General features: G+C 53.7%; 1 protein-coding gene across 5 annotated transcripts in view; it reads right to left on the bottom strand.

Moving 5' to 3' along the window:
* Positions 1–22766, bottom strand: part of LOC140392749 (uncharacterized) — a 156459-nt gene that overhangs the window by 70582 nt on the left and 63111 nt on the right. For 4 of the 5 annotated variants that reach the window (XM_072478330.1, XM_072478325.1, XM_072478329.1 and 1 more), the window contains exons 10-18: positions 12285–12381; positions 11772–11876; positions 10638–10883; positions 8024–8223; positions 7212–7394; positions 6936–7080; positions 4949–5095; positions 3911–4141; positions 3573–3766 (exon numbers count right to left, since the gene is read on the bottom strand). In XM_072478330.1, coding sequence (XP_072334431.1) covers positions 3573–3766; positions 3911–4141; positions 4949–5095; positions 6936–7080; positions 7212–7394; positions 8024–8223; positions 10638–10883; positions 11772–11876; positions 12285–12381 — 1548 coding nt within the window. The remainder of the gene's footprint in view (positions 1–3572; positions 3767–3910; positions 4142–4948; positions 5096–6935; positions 7081–7211; positions 7395–8023; positions 8224–10637; positions 10884–11771; positions 11877–12284; positions 12382–22766) is intronic. The other variant, XM_072478331.1, reaches the window with a different exon arrangement.

The following is a 22766-nucleotide window of genomic DNA, read 5'->3' as shown; positions in this document are numbered from 1 at the left end:
GGGGTGTGAGGTATATGAGGGAGTTACAGTGAGGGGTGTGAGGTGTAAGAGGGAGTTACAGTGAGGGTGTGAGTTATATGAGGGAGTTACAGTGAGGGGTGTGAGGTATATGAGGGAGTTACAGTGAGGGGTGTGAGGTATAAGAGGGAGTTACAGTGAGTGGTGTGAGTTATATGAGGGAGTTACAGTGAGGGGTGTGAGGTATATGAGGGAGTTACAGTGAGTGGTGTGAGTTATATGAGGGAGTTACAGTGAGGGGTGTGAGGTATAAGAGGGAGTTACAGTGAGGGGTGTGAGTTATATGAGGGAGTTACAGTGAGGGGTGTGAGGTATAAGAGGGAGTTACAGTGAGGGGTGTGAGGTATATGAGGGAGTTACAGTGAGGGGTGTGAGGTATAAGAGGGAGTTACAGTGAGGGGTGTGAGGTATATGAGGGAGTTACAGTGAAGGGTGTGAGGTATATGAGGGAGTTACTGTGAGGGGTTTGAGTTATATGAGGGAGTTACAGTGAGTGGTGTGAGTTATATGAGGGAGTTACAGTGAGGGGTGTGAGGTATAAGAGGGAGTTACAGTGAGGGGTGTGAGTTATATGAGGGAGTTACAGTGAGGGGTGTGAGGTATAAGAGGGAGTTACAGTGAGGGGTGTGAGGTATATGAGAGAGTTACAGTGAGGGGTGTGAGGTATAAGAGGGAGTTACAGTGAGGGGTGTGAGGTATATGAGGGAGTTACAGTGAGGGTGTGAGTTATATGAGGGAGTTACAGTGAGGGGCGTGAGGTATATGAGAGAGTTACAGTGAGGGGTGTGAGGTATATGAGGGAGTTACAGTGAGGGTGTGAGTTATATGAGGGCGTTACAGTGAAGGGTTTGAGGTATAAGAGGGAGTTACAGTGAGGGGTGTGAGGTATATGAGGGAGTTACAGTGAGGGGTGTGAGGTATATGAGGGAGTTACAGTGAGGGTGTGAGTTATATGAGGGCGTTACAGTGAGGGGTGTGAGGTATATGAGGGAGTTACAGTGAGGGTGTGAGGTATATGAGGGAGTTACAGTGAGGGGTGTGAGGTATATGAGGGCGTTACAGTGAAGGGTTTGAGGTATAAGAGGGAGTTACAGTGAGGGGTGTGAGTTATATGAGGGCGTTACAGTGAGGGGTGTGAGGTATATGAGGGAGTTACAGTGAGGGTGTGAGGTATATGAGGGAGTTACAGTGAGGGGTGTGAGGTATATGAGGGCGTTACAGTGAAGGGTTTGAGGTATAAGGGGGAGTTACAGTGAGGGGTGTGAGTTATATGAGGGAGTTACAGTGAGGGGTGTGAGGTATATGAGGGAGTTACAGTGAGGGGTGTGAGGTATATGAGGGAGTTACTGTGAGGGGTTTGAGGTATATGAGGGAGTTACAGTGAGGATGTGAGGTATAAGAGGGAGTTACAGTGAGGGGTGTGAGGTATATGAGGGAGTTACAGTGAGGATGTGAGGTATAAGAGGGAGTTACAGTGAGGGGTGTGAGGTATAAGAGGGAGTTACAGTGAGGGGTGTGAGGTATATGAGGGAGTTACTGTGAGGGGTTTGAGGTATAAGAGGGAGTTACAGTGAGTGGTGTGAGGTATATGAGGGAGTTACTGTGAGGGGTGTGAGGTATATGAGGGAGTTACAGTGAGGGGTGTGAGGTATATGAGGGAGTTACTGTGAGGGGTTTGAGGTATAAGAGGGAGTTACAGTGAGGGGTGTGAGGTATATGAGGGAGTTACTGTGAGGGGTTTGAGGTATATGAGGGAGTTACAGTGAGGATGTGAGGTATAAGAGGGAGTTACAGTGAGGGGTGTGAGGTATATGAGGGAGTTACAGTGAGGATGTGAGGTATAAGAGGGAGTTACAGTGAGGGGTGTGAGGTATAAGAGGGAGTTACAGTGAGGGGTGTGAGGTATATGAGGGAGTTACTGTGAGGGGTTTGAGGTATAAGAGGGAGTTACAGTGAGTGGTGTGAGGTATATGAGGGAGTTACTGTGAGGGGTGTGAGGTATATGAGGGAGTTACAGTGAGGGGTGTGAGGTATATGAGGGAGTTACAGTGAGGGGTGTGAGGTATATGAGGGAGTTACAGTGAGGATGTGAGGTATAAGAGGGAGTTACAGTGAGGGGTGTGAGGTATATGAGGGAGTTACAGTGAGGGGTGTGAGGTATATGAGGGAGTTACTGTGAGGGGTTTGAGGTATAAGAGGGAGTTACAGTGAGTGGTGTGAGGTATATGAGGGAGTTACAGTGAGGGGTGTGAGGTATATGAGGGAGTTACAGTGAGGGGTGTGAGGTATATGAGGGAGTTACAGTGAGGGGTGTGAGGTATATGAGGGAGTTACAGTGAGGGGTGTGAGGTATATGAGGGAGTTACAGTGAGGGGTGTGAGGTATATGAGGGAGTTACAGTGAGGGGTGTGAGGTATATGAGGGAGTTACAATGAGGGGTGTGAGGTATAAGAGGGAGTTACAGTGAGGGGTGTGAGGTATATGAGGGAGTTACTGTGAGGGGTTTGAGGTATAAGAGGGAGTTACAGTGAGTGGTGTGAGGTATATGAGGGAGTTACAGTGAGGGGTGTGAGGTATATGAGGGAGTTACAGTGAGGGGTGTGAGGTATATGAGGGAGTTACAGTGAGGGGTGTGAGGTATATGAGGGAGTTACAGTGAGGGGTGTGAGGTATATGAGGGAGTTACAGTGAGGGGTGTGAGGTATATGAGGGAGTTACAGTGAGGGGTGTGAGGTATAAGAGGGAGTTACAGTGAGGGGTGTGAGGTATATGAGGGAGTTACAGTGAGGGGTGTGAGGTATAAGAGGGAGTTACAGTGAGGGGTGTGAGGTATATGAGGGAGTTACAGTGAGGGGTGTGAGGTATAAGAGGGAGTTACAGTGAGGGGTGTGAGGTATATGAGGGAGTTACAGTGAGGGGTGTGAGGTATAAGAGGGAGTTACAGTGAGGGGTGTGAGGTATATGAGGGAGTTACAGTGAGGGGTGTGAGGTATATGAGGGAGTTACAGTGAGGGGTGTGAGGTATATGAGGGAGTTACAGTGAGGGGTGTGAGGTATATATTGGAGTTACAGTGAGGGGTGTGAGGTATATGAGGGAGTTACAGTGAGGGGTGTGAGGTATATGAGGGAGTTACAGTGAGGGGTGTGAGGTATATATGGGAGTTACAGTGAGGGGTGTGAGGTATATGAGGGAGTTACAGTGAGGGGTGTGAGGTATAAGTGGGAGTTACAGTGAGGGGTGTGAGGTATATGAGGGAGTTACAGTGAGGGGTGTGAGGTATATGAGGGAGTTACTGTGAGGGGTTTGAGTAATATGAGGGAGTTACAGTGAGGGGTGTGAGTTATATGAGGGAGTTACTGTGAGGGGTTTGAGGTATATATGGGAGTTACAGTGAGTGGTGTGAGTTATATGAGGGAGTTACTGTGAGGGGTTTGAGGGAGTGTAACATCGAAGCTGCATATATCGCTGATATAATCTATATGTTTTCTTTTGCATTGATGAATTTGGGGCAGCTTCTCTTTATCGCGAGCATCACGCGTATGTTTGCTCCCACCTGAGAGCTGCTCCTTCGTCTGCCAAGGCCCTGTTCTCTCGCTCGGATGCCGTGAGCTGAACCACAAGGTTCGCCTTCTCCCTGGTCAGTTCTTCCTTTTCTTTGGCCCCACGGAACAGCAACTCACTGTTGCGCTCGACCTCACCGCGAGCCTCAACGAGCTCCTCGTTCAGAGTGTTCCTCTGCCGCGCCACCTGCGTGGAGAGAGATGCGAGATTCTCAGGTTGTTGTCCCAAAGCCCACGCGTTGCATAACATCTGTCTGTTCATTCAGCAGGGAGAAGAGTGACTTGCTGGGTAACCGTGCGGAGCTGCTGCTTATAACGGCAGTTTCTCTACCTGTCCCAGCTGACCCTGCAGCTCTCCCTTCTCCCGCTGGTACGTCATCAGGTCCTGCTCAAGTCTCTCCCGGCTCTGCTCCACGATCTGCAGGGAGTGATCCAGGCCGTGGCGCTCAGTGTGCAGGTCCAGCTTCTCTTGTTCCAGCCGGACTAACTCATCACGGATCGAGGCCTTCTCCTGCTCGACTTCTTTCTTCTGACCCAGCAGCGTGGCCTTCTCATCCTCCAGCTACAAGACAGCAGAGAGTGAAGGAGCCTAACCAAGCATTGGCACAGGTTAACTTGCACATCAGTCTGCAGTCTCACGGGGAAATGGCTGCATTGTGGGAATGCCACTGGATGGGTAATCCAGGGGCCCGGGTTCTGGGAAACACGGTTCAGATTCAAATTCAAATGAAACTGATTTTAAATTTGATTCATAAATCTGGAATTATAAAGCTAGTCTCAGTAATGATGACCACAAAACTATCATCGATTGTTGTAAAAACTCACCTGGTTCACTATTGGAAATCTGCCATCTTTACCCAGTCTGGCCTGCATGTGACTCCAGGCGCATGCCAACATGGTTGACTCTCAAACTGCCTCCGAAATGGCCTAGCAAACCACTCAGGTCAAAGGCAATTAGGGATGGGCAACAAATGCTGGCCATGCCAGTGACGTCCACACCCCTGGTAAAAAATGCAACTTACTTGGCCAACTTCCTGAAAGAGCTCCTCCAGTGGCTCAGTGACTAGCTGCACCCCTCACTGTGGAACTTAGGGAGGGGAAAATAAGCTGGGATCCCTGCTTCTGATCACTGTCCTGTGACCCTGCGGGGAGGGCTTGCCTGGACAGAATGAAACTGGGCTGTGATGCTGACCACGATCAAGGAGCTCACCATGAAGGCCGGCAGACCAGGAATGGTCACCTTGTTGGGGGTACTGCAGGGCTGCCAGCTCCTCTGGAAGTGTATTCCAACAGGATTCAGCACAGGAGTGGGAGGGAGCGGGTGAGCGTGCAGAGGGGAAGCTTGAGGCTCAGCTTTCTGCTTCCTTACCTCCAGGATGATTTTGTTCAGCTGCACTTTATCCTGGGCCAGGCCCTCATTGAAGGCGCTCATCTTGGACAGGGAATCCCGGAGAGAAGCTTGTTCCGTCCTCAACTTGTTGAGGATGAGCTCCATCTCGGCGTTTGCAGTCTCCACCTTGGGAAGGAACGAGCAGTCCCATCACTGTTCTGTCTGGTGAACCCCCTCCCCCCCCCATCCCACCCCCCACCCCTCCACCCACCCCCCCACCCCCAAAGCCAAACGTTCCCCACTTGATACTATTGCTTACTCGCTACAAAAGTGGCAAGCAGAGGGGAATATTCCAGCTGCTCATCACACGCGCAAATTTAGACAGGTGACTTCAGGGAACCATCTGGGCTCTGGGCGAGAGTTTGTTCCTCCTCTCTGTTTGGTGCCAGGTGTAGGTGTGGGGGGTGAGTGGGACCCTGCTAACAACCTGCCTCTTTCTATCGTGTCCATTGTCACAGCCTCCCGGGGAGTGCACACTGTACGAAGCTGCGAGAAAATAAACACGGACGATAAACATTTCTCGAAATGCTTCGTGGTGGGTCGGGCCCAAACATCGAGGAGGCTGGGAGTATTCGTAGGAAATAGGGAATCACCAGAACAATGTTTGGAAATGTAAGACAAGCCACTGTACGTAGCCCTTCCCTCAACGTGACCATGACCCCCGGCGGACAGGTGAATAAGATCTCTGCTTCCAGCATCGTGGTTCGACTCCAGTACATGGGAAAGCTATTAGGACAGGAAAATCACAGATAGGAATGAAGGTGCCGCAGTTTAGGAAGGACGTGTAGCCATTATAGAGAGGGAGCAGAAAAGATTCATGGGAATGGTTCGAGGGATGAGGATATCCTGTCACATACAAACATTCAAAATAGGAGCAGAAGCAGGCCATTCGGCCCCTCGGGTCTGCTGCGCGATTTGGCAACATCAGGGCTGATCTGCTTGCGCTTCAAGTTCTACATTCCCATCTACCCCCCCCGGTAACCATTGAACCGCTTGCCTAACGAGAATCTATCTTAGATACGTCATGTAGATAGAGGGGAGAAGTCGGGACTGAAGTTGAGAAGGTTGACAGGAGTATACAAAATCGTGGCGGGGCTGGGTAGCGCAAACGGGGAGAAACTGTTCTCATTGTTGAATGGCCTGAGGACCAGGGCGGGCACACACAATGGGCTGAATGGTCGGTCTCCTGCTGCACTGTGATAATCCTGTGACAAAGTCTGAAAGCTCCCCCAGTGCTTTAGTTGGTATACAGAACCCGGGCTGATCCCAGAGTCAGTTCCTGGCTTGTGCTGTGTCACCTGATCTCATCCAGGGTTTCTAGAAATGGGAACAGTAGCTCAGGGTTAGAAAGGGAAAAAAATCAGCCCGGGTTCCTGCTCCTGTTCACTATTGAATCACTCCTTCTACAAGACCAGGAGTGCAGATATTTGGTCGATGACACGATTGGGCTCCGGGCGGCACAGTGGTTAGCACTGCTGCCTCACGGCGCTGACGACCCGGGTTCGATCCCGACTCTGGGTCACTGTCCGTGTGGAGTTTGCACATTCTCCCCGTGTCTGCGTGGGTCTCACCCCCACAACCCAAAGATGTGCAGGGTAGGTGGATTGGCCATGCTAAATTGCCCCTCAATTGGAAAAAGAGAATTGGGTACTCTAAATTTAAAAAAAAGGATTGGGCTCCAATTGTGATGGCCCCCTCCCCTGTTCTGCTGTCCGGATACCCAACCCCTTCCTCACCCCCCCCTTTCTCCAGTCAAATGCCCTGGCAACACTCATGGTCATCGGCCACACATGATGACCGGCTGTTTGGACAGGTTACCAAGGATACCCACGCCTGTGAAAATCCACTGTGACTTCAGTTGGCACCTTCTGGAGAGGTAGATGAAAACTGAAGTGGGAAAGAAATGTCACATTTCCTGCCTGGTTCTAGTCTAGCGGTGTGATTCTTCCTCACTTTCCAGGTTTACCTTGCTTAGTGCCTCCTCAATTCCAGCCTTCTCATTCTCCAGTACTTCTCTATCCAGTGCAGCCTTGCTCAAGGCTTCCTTCACTAGTATCAACTCCTTTTTCATGCTTGAATTCTTCACTTCCATCTGCTCGAGCATCTTATGGCTGGTGGGGGGGTGGGGTGGGGGAAAGAGAGCACACACAGCATTCAGGCAGGTTAGGCTTCTAGGCAAGTTGCAGGCCTCTTTTCAATCTTGAACCGCCACCCCTCTCCTAGCCCCCACCGTCCCACTCACCCTCGCTCAATCTCTTTCTGTGCTCTCTCCTTATCCTTCAAGATGTCCTCCTTCTCGTCTTCCAGGTTGTCTCGCTGGCGCTGGAGTTCCCCGTTGGCTAACTGCAGTTTCTCGTTCTCCTGCTGCAATGTCTCGATCTGTTGCTGGAGGGACTGAAGGGACTTCTCCAAGTTTGATTTCTCACTTTTAGAAAGAAAAACCAAAAGATGGACCAGGCCAATTGGGGAGGGGCAGGGGATCAGTTAAGGTATTAAATTAAACCATTGCCGAATTGCAGGTTCCATTTTTAGCACCCAAAAAGCAGAAGAATAAATTGGGATCTAAAGAAAGTTTGGTAGCTTAGAAAACTACCAGTGGTTAGCACTGCTGCCTCACGGCGCTGAGGACCCGGGTTCTCAGGGGCAGCACGGTAGCACTGTGGTTAGCACAATTGCTTCACAGCTCCAGGGTCCCAGGTTCGATTCTGGCTTGGGTCACTGTCTGTGTGGAGTCTGCACATCCTCCCCGTGTGTGCGTGGGTTTCCTCCGGGTGCTCTGGTTTCCTCCCACAGTCCAAAGATGTGCAGGTTAGGTGGATTGGCCATGCTAAATTGCCCTTAGTGTCCAAAATTGCCCTTAGTGTTGGGTGGGGTTACTGGGTTATGGGGATAGGGTGGAGGTGTGGGCTTGGGTAGGGTGCTCTTTCCAAGAGCTGGTGCAGACTCGATGGGCCGAATGGCCTCCTTCTGCACTGTAAATTCTATGAAAACTACTTAGTAAGCCAGAATTTTTTTTAAAAGGCAGTATTTATTTGGAAAGAATAAAACATTCACCTTCCTAGCAGGTCGGCAGAAGAGCGGAAACGGTTAGCGTCGCGCTTGGCATCATCCTTGGCTCGCACCGAGTCCTCGGTCTCCTCCCTGAGCTTGAGGATCTGCTGCTCTAATGCCCGACGATCGTTCTCACTGTCGCCCAACTGCTTCTTCAGGCTGGCCAGCGAGTCCTGGGTTGCCTCGTACTTTGCACGGAGATCCTGTCGAGGGGACGAAAGAAAACACACAAAAACGCTTCAGGATTAACTGAGGATTGAACAAGAACATGGGGTTAATAGACAAAGGTCAGAGGGCGTAACCCCAGGCCACTACCTCTTCCTGGGTCACTAGAATGGGGGACATTAGTTGGTAAGCTAAGCATTACAGAGCTGAATAGCCATTGAGAGGGTCCAACGTGCCCAGGGCACAACACTGCACTGGGCCCCTAATGAATCACCAAATCCCAGACTTGATGGTCTCCTGAATTGAATTTCTCTCACAGTGCGCCACAAGTGTAAAGATTAGAACACCAATAAAGTCTCAAATGAACCACCTGGAAACAGAGTTACCAACTCTCGAGAGGCAGGTGATCCCATTCCCACGTGTGTCAGCAAGACCCCAATGTAGGAAAAAGGTTGGCCAAGCAGGTCTTCAAACGCAATGCGCTGCTGTTCTATTGTCAGCGCCATTGGTGATAATAGCACTTTGAGACCAACTAAACCGATTCCAGCTCTCATCTGTGCTGAGTTGGCTTTTCTCGGCCAGGGTGGTACATGTACTAATGGCCTTTGTGTTCTGCAGTCACAGAGGGGGAATTGGACCGAGGTTCCTGCTCCTGCTGGGAAGTGTGCACCAGGATAGCGGGCAAGACAAGGGGAGACTTAGCCAGTGAATACTCACTGTACAGGCTCAAATGGATATTTGGGTGAAATGTGGGGCAAAGATCTGTGCCTCCAACAAGAGTTATGATCTCACTGAATAGCAGAACAGATCCGATGCGCCGAATGGCCTACTTCTGCTGCTACGTCTTATGGTCAACATCTCCAGGAGGCAAAATTAGGCACAATAAGCCAGGGGCAGCTGCTAAACGGAATTAAATTTATTTCAATCCTGCCATTTATTGCTCTAAGGATATTTTCTGAGGGTGCTATTACTGCAAAGGTGGTCTTGTGGCTCAAGTGGTGATGCTCCTGCTTCTGGATCAGAAGCTCCGGGTTCGAGTCCCACTTCTCCCCAGTAATGAACTACACGTGAACGTGGGAGGTAAGATCAGTGGGTTGATGGATGACATGAAAATTGGTAGTGTGCTAAATAGCGAGGAGGAAAGCCTTAGATTACAGAGTGTTATAGACGGGCTGGTCAGATGGGCAGAACAGAGGCAAATGGAACTTACCCCTGAAAAGTGTGAAGTGATGCATTTTTGGGAGGGCTAACAAGACAAGAGAATATACAATGAACAGTGGGATGCTAGGAAGTACAGAGGACCAGAGAGGTCTTGGGGTGAAGGCAGCAGGACAGGTGGTTAAGATGTTTTTTAGCCGAGGCATCGAATACAAGAGCAGGGAGGTTATGATGGGGCTATAAGACGCTCGTTAGGCCACAGCGAGAGTACTGCGTGCAGTTCTGGTCGCCACACAATAGGAAGGATGTGATTGCACTAGAAACGGTGCAGAGGACTTTCACCATTTCAGCTCTAAAGAGAGGCTGGTTAGTCTGGAGTAGTTTTCCTTGGAGCAGAGAAGGCTGAGGGGGTGGGGGGACCTGACCGAGATGTACAAAATTCCAGAGGGTGGGGGGAATCTGGAAATTTCTGTCTGAAAGGGCGGTAGAGGAGGGAACCTTCACAATCTTTAAGAAGCGTTTAGATGAGCCCTTGAAGTACCATAGTGTACAAATGGACCAAGTGCTGGAAAATGAGATTAGGCTAGATAGGTGCTTGCTGGCCAGTGCAGACATGATGGGCCAAAAGGCCTCTTTCAGTGCTGTAAGGCTCCATGACTTTATGGTCATGGAAGGTGTATTTATAATGTGGCTAACAGGTTGATTATTAGCCTGTCAATCCTTCCAATATGCCTGATGGCAGGTGATAAAGAGCCAGAGAGTTTCCTGGGCAGCCAGAGTGCAGAAGGCAACGGCAAAACCACTGCAGTATTTTGTCAATCACAATCATGGACCCAATCTGATGGAAGCCTATGATTGCCAATGGTCTCTTGGGGTTGCCTCCTGAAGGAGGAGGAGGCTGTTACTACAGCAGAGGGTCAATCTGTCTGGGACTCGTCATGGACCGGGGGCGGCACGGTTGTACAGTGATTAGCACTGTTGCTTCACAGCGCCAGGGTCCCAGATTTGATTCCCGCTTGGGTCACTGTCTGTGCGGAGTCTGCACGTTCTCCCCGTGTCTGCGTGGGTTTCCTCCGGGTGCTCCAAAGATATGCAGGTTAAGTGGATTGGCCATGCTAAATTGCCCTTAGTCTCCAAAAAAAAAGGTTAGGTGGGGTTACTGGGATAGGATGGAAGTGTGGGCTTAGGTAGGGTACCCTTTCCATGGGCCTGTGCAGACTTGACGGGCCGAATGGCCCCCTTCTGCACTGTAAATTCTGATTCTACGACCCCACGGTTTTCAGCGCCTCGCTACCTGGATCAGGAGTTGCCTCTTCTGCACGGCAACCTGAACAGCCGAGTATATGGAGTCGGTGAAGGCAGGCGAGAGGTGTCGCGGTGAATGACTGTGGCGCGGAGAGGTCCGTCTGCGTGGAGATGGCGTGCGCAGGCTAGACGGGATGCCCAAGGAGCTAAACAGAGAGGACTCAATTTCTGTGATGTCGCCAGTCCGTTCGGAGGCTGCAAACTGAGCTCCACTATCGGCATCGGAGAGAACAACCTATGAGGAGAAAGTTTGATGGCGCTGGTTACCATGGCCACTAACACCCAAGACAACTCTCTGACAATTCAGATTTTGCAAAGTATCACACCCACTATACAGATTAATAACTTTAATGGGCCACATTAAAGTACCCACCATAGAATAACCAGGTTACACAGGTCTCCCCCATGGAGCGCTTACAATTGTGAGGGTTTTGTTACATTAATTTTCCCATGGGATGTGGGTGTGGCTGGAAAATCTAACATTTTCTGCCCTTCCCGATTCACCCTATGTAGCTTGTTAGGCCACTGCAGAAAGCAGCTAAGAATCTGTCGATATACAGATATTATTATAGATCTGGAGTCATAGGTCAAGAAAGGACAGAGGATTTCCTTCCCTATTGGTGAAGCAGATGAATTTTTATGACAATTGAGGATAATTTCATGGTCACCATTACTGCGACTGGTTTTCAATTCCAGTTGAATTTAAATTCCACCAGCTGCCGTGGTGGGATTTGAACCCATGGCCCCCCCCCCCCAAGGCATTAGCCTGAGCCTCTGCATTACTAGTCCAGTGACATTCCTTTGCCAGCATCTCCCCTGTTACAATTAACATTGAGAGAAGCAATCAACCAAACTCTCTCACAAATAATTACCTCCTCCCCTCATTTTCTGTAGGTAATGATCAGTGTTAACGCTTTCTAACTGAGGAGATGGCAAGTCTAATTTTAACCACCTGATGACTGTCCCGACTGAGACAAGATTTCAGCACAGTTGACTCGATCGGCGGTACGTTTATTGACTGAGGCACTGGGGGAGCTATGGTGAGTGTTCTTAAAGTCACCACACAGCCTAGCCAGAGCAAACCTGTACAAGCCGTGCCTGTCGGCTGCTCCAGCACCCTCACCTGTGTGATGTCTCTCAGTATTTGGTGCAAAGACTCCACTTCTACTTTCACAGACTCGATCCCGGTTCCGTCCTGCACATCCTGCGCCTCGGTTCGGCTGGACTCCTGCAACAACAAGGGACCCATCAACCAGCGCCGGGTAGGCACCCATCACTTGGTACCCGGATTCCAGGATGACTGCCTTAGCACGGCGCCCACTCAGAAACAAGAGTCCAATAAATTCTTGCTTCGGACCAACCAAATGGTGGACTTGGGATCGAGGGGCTGAATGGCCTGCTGCTGTTCCTGTGGACCAGGGTGCCACCTACCTGGTTTTCGAGTGGGGCACCTGGACATGAAGATGAGGAATGGGCACGAAAGAAAAGTCTTGTCACACAAAAATCTTTCCCTTTTCCAAGTGAAACAATGATATGGAAGTATTATTAACGCTTTTGGTATACATTTATCAGCAACTTTTGAGGCTCAAATACCCCCTCCCCCCCTCCCCCAAGCCATTTCCCATTGTTCACCCACCAGGTTCTCCACGGTCTGGCTCAGACAGTTGATGGTCTTCTCTTTCTCATGATTCTGGGTTGTCAAGCGTTCGACAGCCACCATCAGTTCCGTAATCCTGGAAGAAACATTTATATTCACATCATGTTTGACCAACATTGGCAATAGGTCTCAAGGTGTTTCGCACACTAAAATCCATCTCTGGAGACACATTGAAATTAATTATATATGATGATTCCTTCGCTGTGGCTAACAGCGCTGTGGGTGTACCTCTGCCAGGTGGTCTGTAGTGGGTCAAGAAGACGGCTCACCACAACTTTCGCCAGCGATGCTCACCTCCCGTGAAAAAGTGAAAGGAGTGAGGGGCAGCACGGTAGCATTGTGGATAGCACAATTGCTTCACAGCTCCAGGGTCCCAGGTTCGATTCCGGCTTGGGTCACTGTCTATGCGGAGTCTGCACATCCTCCCCGTGTGTGCGTGGGTTTCCTCCGGGTGCTCCGGTTTCCTCCCACAGTCCAAAGATGTGCAGGTTAGGTGGATTGGCTATGATAAATTGCCCTTGGTGTCCAAAATGTACCTTAGTGTTGGGTGGGGTTACTGGGTTATGGGGATAGGGTGGAGGTGTTGACCTTGGGTAGGGTGCTCTTTCCAAGAGCCGGTGCAAACTCGATGGGCCGAATGGCCTCCTTCTGCACTGTAAATTCTATGATATTCTATGAAATAGCAGCCCCAAAGTTGGCGTTGGGGGGATACCTGGTGCCACTTGGCGAGCTGGGACTGGAGTCTAACTAAAATGGACCTTCGGATTCGAACATCCCGACATTCGGTTGGAGGGGTTCGGGGGTACTTTAGCGAGTATCACACTTAGGGGCTATCAGATGTATCAGTGTTAAAAAGATTTTTTTTAAAGGCTCGTATTTTTATCACAACACTCGGCACTTCAGGATTTCCAAAAGTGCTTCACAGCCAATAAAGTACTTTCAAAGTGTAGTCAGTCACTGCTGTAATGTAAGAAATGGAATGAAGCAAGCATAATTTTGCCACACAGTTTCATTATTCTCTGTGCTGCACCAGCGAGAAAATTATCCCTCTGTGAGGAAGTCGCCCCATTTCCTAGCCTGGTTTCAAGCAACTGCATTGGGCCTATGAGGCTGAGAGTGAGCTTCACACATTAGTTACCCCGGTGCCACGGTCAGTGAGGCCTCTTGACTGCTGTCTGCCCGACGGGAAGCCATGCCTGACAATCTGGCTGGCTTGTGGGCAGGGAATTTGTCAGGGCCAAAAGCTGCATTCAGGGGAGTTACAATTCCCCATTGCACGAGAGGAAAGCTGGGCTTCCGCACATCCCCGTGAGCTACCGGATCTCCTCCTCCGCTCCCAGGCCATCAGCCAGTAAAACCTTCCCTCCTTAAACCTGTTTCCCTCTCCTCCAACACTGCCAGGCCTGCTGTTTCCCAGCATCTTACATTGCTATTATTTCAAACTTCCAGCATCCAGAGTGTTTTGCTTTTATTTTTGTTGAGATTTTTTAGATCATTATAAAATAATCAATCTGGAAAACTGCCAGGATCATTCCATGCCAACGCAGTGGCACTCAATAATCCACCCACACTCAGTCTGTCTGGACAGATCTGTTCCCTTCTCCAATATTCCCCATTATTCTCTTGGGGATGTTGATTCTCACTGGGATATGGGACCCACTGACAACAAATACTCTCTGTGCTGCCCCAGCCAGGAAAGTCTCCTTGTGGGACATAGACAAGTGCCAGCAGATTCTTTGGATCACAGCTGATTCCATCTTCAGCCAGCCCTCTTGTGCACACGGCGGACTTTTCCCACAGTTTCCGCCCCCCCCCGCACCAGTGTGCCAGGCTCTGACTGAAAAACGTTGTTTAACTCACCAGCTGCACGGCCGGGTTTTTAGACCAGGTTTTCTGGCACTCTGAAAAAAAAGTGGGTGGGATTTACACCATCAGTCTAGTGGGGCGGGGCCTGATACAGCCAGCAAGATCAGTTCCACAGAGATCGGGGCGTCATCTTTAAAGGGCGCTCCGATCAGTACAGAAAGTGAAACCCGTCTCCTCCAATGGACGGGGAAGACCCCCCATGACAAGCTTTGCTCCCCCCCCCCACCGCCAAAGCCACAGCACAAGCAACCCCCCCACCCTGCCAACATCAGGCCACCCCTCCTTTTGCAGGCGTCGGAGCGACCACCCCACCACCTCAGTCTCGGAGGCACTCTCCCACCTCACAGACATAAATCCTCCCAACACACGCAAAGGGAACCATGGAGCTCCCAGAGGGCCCTACCCTGGCACTGCCCCCAGCAGGGATTGGCACTGCCAGATTGGCACTCAACCTGCCATATTTACCATGGCGTCCTCGGGGGGGATTCCCCTCCACTGTTTCCCGTCTTCACAATCCTGTTATAAGCCTCGGCACATATTGAGGGCGGATCGTGGGGCCGGGAGTTTGTTAATTACGTTAAAATGCATTTGAATGTATTACAATGAGGCTCTCACCCTTTGTAGGCTGGAACCTTGTTACACATGGACGTAGGAAATAGCCAATGAGATTGTGTTTCCCGACTCTTGTGATATTTGTATCGCTGGCAGCTAACGCGGGCGCAGAAATCTGCTCCTCAGATTGTCTGAGTGAAGACACTCTTCACCAATCTAAATCGGATGCTGATTTCCCTCTCCCAGCCTGGGACGGACTGTGATGATAGATTTGCAGCGGGCCTAACCTACGCTTGGGTTGACAGCAGCCAACTGAGTAGCTAACACAGCATGCGGCACTTTCCTGATCTGTCTGCCTCAGTGACAACCAGGACCACTGGGGAACCAGGACAGGTTCTTTATTCACCTATCTTTTTTATCTTTTAAATTTGAGCCACTGTGATTGGTGACACAACAAATCTGGAGGAGCCCAGGGGGGCACAGCGCAAGGCAGGGATGAGCGGAGGGTGCTGATTATTCCTTCTGCGAGAACAGACAGGGGCTGAATTCAGTGTTTCATTTGAAAGGCAATGCCGCACTCCCTGGGCGTCATTCTCCGACCCCCCGCCGGGTCGGAGAATGGCCGTTGGCCGCCGTGAATCCCGCCCCCGCCGAAGTCTCCGAAGGGAGAAAAGTCGGCGGGGCGTTAATGGCGCCGCTGCCGCGGAGAATGTCACGGGTCTGCGCAAGGCAGCCGATTTTCGGCCTGCTGATATTCTCCCTTCCGGATGGCCCGAAGTCCCGTCGACGTGATGACCGTTCACGTCGACGTGAATCAAACCTCCTTTTCATCGGCGTGACCCAGTGCTCCAGGCTCACGCCGACCAGCGAGGAGGTGAGTGACGGCCTGGGGGGTTGGCTCTGGGCAGGAAATGGCGTGGCCGCAGACTGATTGCGTGAGGAGAGGTGTGTCTCGGCTTGTGTGTGTGTGCGGTGGGGGGGGGTTAGAGTAGGCTGGGCTCCGGGGGAGTGCCGGGAGGGGGTCCGTGCTGGGGTGGAGGTTGGGGGGGTCCGTGCCGTGGTGGAGGTTGGGGGGTGTCCGTGCCGGGGTGGAGGTTGGGGGGGGTCCGTGCTGGGGTGGAGGTTGGGGGGGGTCCGTGCTGGGGTGGAGGTTGGGGAGGGGGTCCGTGCCGGGGTGGAGGTTGGGGAGGGGGTCCGTGCTGGGGTGGAGGTTGGGGGTTGGTCCGTGCTGGGGTGGAGGTTGGGGAGGGGGTCCGTGCCGGGGTGGAGGATGGGGGGGGTCCGTGCCGGGGTGGAGGTTGGGGAGGGGGTCCGTGCCGGGGTGGAGGTTGGGGGGGTCCGTGCTGGGGTGGAGGTTGGGGAGGGGGTCCGTGCCGGGGTGGAGGTTGGGGAGGGGGTCGGTGCTGGGGTGGAGGTTGGGGGTTGGGGGGTCCGTGCTGGGGTGGAGGTTGGGGAGGGGGTCCGTGCCGGGGTGGAGGTTGGGGAGGGGGTCCGTGCTGGGGTGGAGGTTGGGGGTTGGGGGGGGTCCGTGCTGGGGTGGAGGTTGGGGGTTGGGGGGGGTCCGTGCTGGGGTGGAGGTTGGGGAGGGGGTCCGTGCTGGGGTGGAGGTTGGGAATTGGAGGGGGTCCGTGCCGAGGAGGGTGATGGGAGGGCAAATGAGTTGGTCCACCTGGCCAGGTGCCAGCCTCCAACAGTTGGACCCATGCGGTCCATGCCACCTGGCTAGGGGGAGGAGGGGATATGGGCAATGATGACATGTCGTCGTTCCCCTCCCCCCCACCAGGCCGTCATGTTTTCAGACCATCCAGCGATGTTGGCCGCCGTGGTGGCAGCCGCTCATGTCTATGTTGCCCTGGATGAGGAGGAGGAGGAGGAGGAGGAGGAGGAGCGTGCCAGAGAGGCGGCGCAGGCTGCCGCAGAGGGGCAGGCGGCAGCCGCCCAGGCTGGAGGGACACCTGACCGACAGGACGAGGAGGGGGAGGAGGACGTCGCGGCCCCACGGCAACGGAGGCACCCGAGGGCGCCCCGTGTGTACCGGCCCCGGCAGTCATACCAGGACCTCACGGACCGGGAATGCAGGAGGAGACTCCGGATGAGCCGGGAAACCGTGGCACACATCTGCCACCTGCTGGCACACCTGTCACCGCGTGGCACTGGCGGGGGACACCCTCTCCCCGTGTCCGTCAAGGTTACGGTGGCCCTGAACTTTTATGCAACGGGGTCATTCCAGGCACCGAGTGGGGACCTGTCCGGCATATCGCAGACATCGGTGCACCGGTGCATCCGGGCAGTGACAGATGCCCTATATGCCATGGCGCACCGCTACATCCGCTTCCCCGTGGACCGGGCCAGCCAAGATGCCCGGGCCGTGGGCTTCTCTGCCGTTGCCGGGTTCCCCATGGTCCAGGGCGCGATCGATGGGATGCACGTCGCCGTGCGGCCACCTGCAGATAACAGGGCCGTGTTCACTAATAGGAAGGGGACCTATTCGATGAACGTACAGGTGGTCTGCGACCACCGCATGATGATCCTGCACGTCTGCGCCCGTCACCCAGGCAGTGTACACGACTCATTCGTGTTGTCGCGGTCATCCATCCCCGGCATGTTCGAGGGACGCCATCCCCGGCTGAGGGGCTGGTTGCTGGGCGACAGGGGCTACCCATTGCGATCATGGCTGATGACGCCTATACGGAGGCCACGCAATGAGGCGGAGAACCGCTACAATGATGCCCATGTAGCGACAAGGGGAGTGATCGAGAGGTGCTTTGGCGTGCTGAAGATGCGTTTCAGGTGCCTGGACCTCTCTGGGGGCGCCCTCCAGTATCGGTCAGATAGGGTCGGCCGCATCATTGTGGTGTGCTGCGTCCTGCACAACATAGCCCAGCAGAGGGGCGATGTGCCGCAGGCAGAGGAGGGCGGAGTGGAGGAGCAGCAGGAAGAGACACAGTCCTCCCCAGATGAGGGGGATGGGGGCAATGGTCAGGGCAGACGGGGTAGACACAGGCGGGTGGCTGTCCACCGTTACCGGCTGGCCCAGCGGGCACGGGACAGACTGATAGCCGCCCGCTTCACTGACTAGATGGGCGTGGGAATCGGGTAGTATGGCCACAGACCGCACACCATGGCAACAGCCGACCACCCACACCCCCCACCCATCCACCCACCCAGCACCCTCACCCCCCTCCCCAACCCCACACACCCCACCCGCATGCACACCACCCCCCCCCCAAATTGCCGATCCACCTGCGGCACAACGGGCCGGGCTCACACAGTTGCGGGTGGACGCGTGTCTATCGCAGGCCATGGAGGATGATGACAACCCGCCCTTCGATGAGCTCCTGGCTCTACATCGTTGGACTATGTCTGACCCATGGCCACAGTACCACCATCCACCCGGACCATCCCTGCATGCGGCTGTGACACTGCAGCGCACGGTCCCGTCCTCTGCCCGGGGGATGTTGATGGCGGCCCAGGGGGAAGGGGGCAGACTCACCTGGGGCTGAGGTAAGACCACCCCTCACACACACACTTGCGCTCAACGTACATGACATGCCCGCACACTTTGGGCAGAGCACAAAGGCAGCTTCGGTAGGTGTAACATTGACTTTAATAACCAAAGGAGTTCATGCACGTGCCCTAGCCCCTAAAACTCATCTGTGCCCTGCACCCGTGCCAACTTACTCAGTGTCTAATTGTTTGGCCTTACGGGCCCTTTGACTACGTCTACGTGGTTCCCCAGACGGTACAGCAGAACTGGAGGTGGACTCCTGTGATTCCTGCCCTCTGACACTGGATCCCTTTGGCGGCCGTTTCCTGGGGCGTCCTGGCCTAGATGGGCCAGGCTGCGGCCCGGGCGACTGGGATGGCGAGCTGCCAGCCTGTCCTGCCCGTTGCCCACCCGATGCACCTGGGACGGAAGGGGGGGGGAGTCCGAGGTGTCGCGGTGTACCGGGACCTCCCCTACAGAGGGAGCCGGGACGGAACACACCACCTCCTCCTCCCTCGGGGTGCCCGATGGCCCCCAGGCCTCTACATGGGTGGGGGATGCGAACGGACTGGCCATCCGACGCCCCCCCGACATCTGGCGCTGCCAGTCCTGGAGGCCCGTGCTGGTATCGACAGGGGTCTGCAGGTTTGCAACCATGGAGCCCAGGGTGTTGTCAAACCCTGTCTGTGACAGTGCGACGCCGGCTCGCACATGGCCACTGGCGCCGATGCCCTCAGCGATGGCCTGCTGAGACTGGGCCATGGCCTGCAGAGACTGGGCCATGGCCTGCTGAGACTGGGCCATGGCCTGCTGAGACTGGGCCATGGCCTGCAGAGACTGGGCCATGGCCTTCAGAGACTGGGCCATGGCCTGCAGAGACTGGGCTATGGCCTGCAGAGACTGGGCCATGGCCTGCTGAGACTGGGCTGTGGCGTTGAGCGCCTCTGCCATCTGGCGCTGGCACTGGCTCATGGCCTCCTGTGAGAGGGCAGCCATTTCCTGGGCCACAGGCGCCGCCTGCACGGAAGGCCCCAGGCCTCGCAAACCGTTCCCCATGTCTGACACCGTCGCACCCATTGCCTCCACCGCGGACGCCACCCGTGCGGTGTCAGCCTGGGTGGCACGCATGACCGGGACCACTCCCAGCTCCTGGACGCGGGTGGACTCCTCCACCTGCGACCGCAGCTGCCGCAAGCCTCCCGTCACCCTATTCGCTCGTCTCCGTGTCGGTGGTTGCATCGGATCTATGTGTGGGTGTGGTAACTGCAGGAACCCGGGATCCATCTGGGCGGCAGATGTTCGCTTGGCCTGGGCTGCCCTCCGACCGCCCGGTCCCTCTGCTGCTCCTACCTCCACCTGCTGTACCGGGACGGCTGTGTTGTGCGCACCAGTGAGTGTACCAGACGCCTCATCACTAAAGTGCCCAACCGTGGTGAGTGTTTCTGCGATGGTGGAGGGTGTTGGTGACAGCAGTGGCGTTGTGTCATGCTCTTCGTCCCACTCTGACTCCATGGCACTTTGGGGTGGGGGTTCGTCTCCACCCATCCACTCTGAGTCACTGTCCGGTATTTCGTCTTCCCGGGTAGGGGTGTCCTGGGTAGTGCTGTCCCGGGTAGTGCTGTCCCGGGTAGGGGTGTCCTGGATAGTGGTGTCCTGGGTAGTGGTGTCCTGGCTCGGATGTGACGGGGGCCTGTGGCTGCCCCCCTCATCGCTGGGTGGTCGCTCCCGCACGTGACGGGGGTGTCGTCTCCCTGTTGCTCCAGGTCTCTCCGTCTCCCGTGGTGTGCGAGGGGCATCCTGCGGGCGTCGCATGCTGGAGGGTCCGGGTCTCTCCGTCTCCCGTGGTCTCCGAGGGGCATCCTGCGGGCGTCGCATGCTGGAGGGTCCGGGTCTCTCTGTCTCCCATGGTCTCCGAGGGGCATCCTGCGGGCGTCGCATGCTGGAGGGTCCGGGTCTCTCCGTCTCCCGTGGTCTCCGAGGGGCATCCTGCGGGCGTCGCATGCTGGAGGGTCCGGGTCTCTCCGTCTCCTGTGGTCTCCGAGGGGCATCCTGCGGGCGGTGTGCATCTGCGGGGATGGGTGCCTGGACGTTTGGTCCTGCGATACACAATGAAGCATGCATGGTTCGACATCAGGCAGTGATCAGGTGATACGGGGGAGGGGGATATAGGGGAGGGGGGATATGGGGACGGGCTGTTGGTGGCTCACTTGCTCGTGGGCCCCCAACCTCTGCATCAGCAACCTCCCGGTCCTCAGGTCCGCCAGCCAGTTCCAGGCCCTTTCCGCCATCGGTTGCGCGTGCATTGCAGAGGTTAAGGTTAGGGCTGGATTCACTTGGGGATATGGGGGAGGGGGGATATGGGGGAAGGGGGGATATGGGGGAGAGGGGATATGGGGGGGATATGGGGGAGGGGGGATATGGGGGAGGGGGATATGGGGGAGGGGGGATATGGGGGAGGGGGGATATGGGGAGGGGGGATATGGGGGAGGGGGGATATGGGGGAGGGGGGATATGGGGGATATGGGGGAGGGGGATATGGGGGAGGGGGGGACATGGGGGAGGGGGGACATGGGGAAGGGGGATATGGGGGAGGGGGGGATATGGGGGAGGGGGGATATGGGGGATGGGGGGATATGGGGGATGGGGGGATATGGGGAGGGGGGGATATGGGGGAGAGGGGGCTATGGGAGGCTCACCCTGCCTGCTCTGACGAGGTCGTTCACCTTCTTGTGGCACTGGGTGCCTGTCCGTGGTGTCAGGGCCACAGCGGTGACGGCCTCTGCCACTTCCCTCCACAGACGCCGGCTGTGGCGTGGGGCAACTCTGCGGCCGTGCCCGGGATACAGGGCGTCCCTCCTCTGCTCCACCGCGTCCAGGAGCGCCTCCACATCGCGTGACTCGAACCTCGGGGCTGAGCGACGGCCAGCCATCCAGTCGGGTGTTGCGGTCGGGTGTTCCGGTCGGTTGGGGGGGAGCAGCGCGGCCTTATGAGCCGTCACGCCGTGCAGCGCGTATGACGCTGCACGGCGTGAACCACTGCGCAGGCGCGGATCCCGTTACGTCGCTGCTAGCCCATTTCGGGCCGGAGACTATCGTTCCATTTTTATGACGTGACGCAAGTGGGATTTGCGCCGTTTTTTGCGCCGAACGGCGGACTTTCCGCCGATAACGGAGAATTTCGCCCCCTAAGTCTTACACTGAAGGTTTAGATATGGGGGATATGGGGGAGGGGGGATATGGGGGAGGGGGGATATGGGGGAGGGGGGATATGGGGGAGGGGTGATGCAGTGGTTAACACTGCTGCTTCATGGCGCTAAGGACCCCAGTTCGATCCTAGCTCTGGGTCACTGTTCGTGTGGTGGTTGCACACTCTCCCCGTGGGTCTCACCCCCACAACCCAAAGATGTACAGGGTAGGTGGATTGGCCACACCAAATTACCCCTTAATTGAGAAAATTAATACAAAAAATTGCAGTGAGACAAATTTGTATGTTAGAAAAGGGTTAGGGGTACAGGGTATATTAGTGTAATATTGAGAGTAAGTGGCAGAGGCTATAGGAGGGCGTTACACAGCAGCCGTGGGATATATCAGTTATGCAGAGGATTGTATAAGAGAGTGTTACACTGAGGATTATATTATCAGAGTGTTACACGGAGGATTATATTATCAGAGAGAGTTACACCGAGTATTATATTATCAGAAAGTGTTACACCGAGTATTATATTATCAGAGACTGTTACACTGAGGATTACATTAACAAAGTGTAACATTGAGGATTATATTATCAGAGAGTTACACCGAGGATTATATTATCAGAGAGTGTTACACTGAGGATTATATTATCAGTGTTAGACCGAGTATTATATTATCAGAGAGTGTTATATTGAGGATGATATTATCAGAGAGTGTTACACCGAGTATTATATTATCAGAGAGTGTTACACTGAGGATTACATTATTAGAGAGTGTTACAGCAAGGGTTATATTATCAGAGAGTTACACCGAGGATTATATTATCAGAGAGTGTTACACTGAGGATTATATTATCAGTGTTACACCGAGTATTATATTATCAGAGAGTGTTATATTGAGGATTATATTATCAGAGAGTGTTACATTGAGGATTATATTATCAGAGAGTGTTACACTGAGGATTATATTATCAGAGAGTGTTACACTGAGATTATATTATCAGAGAGTGTTACACTGAGGATCACATTATTATAGAGTGTTACAGCAAGGGTTATATTATCAGAGTGTTACACTGAGGATTATATTATCAGAGTGTTACACCCGAGGATTATATTATCAGAGAGTGTTACACTACGGATTATATTATCAGAGAGTGTTACATTGAGGATTATATTATCAGAGAGTGTTACACTGAGATTATATTATCAGAGAGTGTTACACTGAGGATCATATTATTAGAGAGTGTTACAGCAAGGGTTATATTATCCGAGTGTTACACTGAGGATTATATTATTAGAGTGTTACAGCGAGGGTTATATTATCAGAGTGTTACACTGAGGATTATATTATTAGAGAGTGTTACA

The sequence above is a fragment of the Scyliorhinus torazame genome, chromosome 16 (assembly GCF_047496885.1).
Source record: "Scyliorhinus torazame isolate Kashiwa2021f chromosome 16, sScyTor2.1, whole genome shotgun sequence".
In the NCBI taxonomy this organism is placed as follows: domain Eukaryota; kingdom Metazoa; phylum Chordata; class Chondrichthyes; order Carcharhiniformes; family Scyliorhinidae; genus Scyliorhinus; species Scyliorhinus torazame.
The sequence above is the reverse complement of the archived record's forward strand: the minus strand, read 5'-3'. Positions and strand labels throughout refer to the sequence as shown.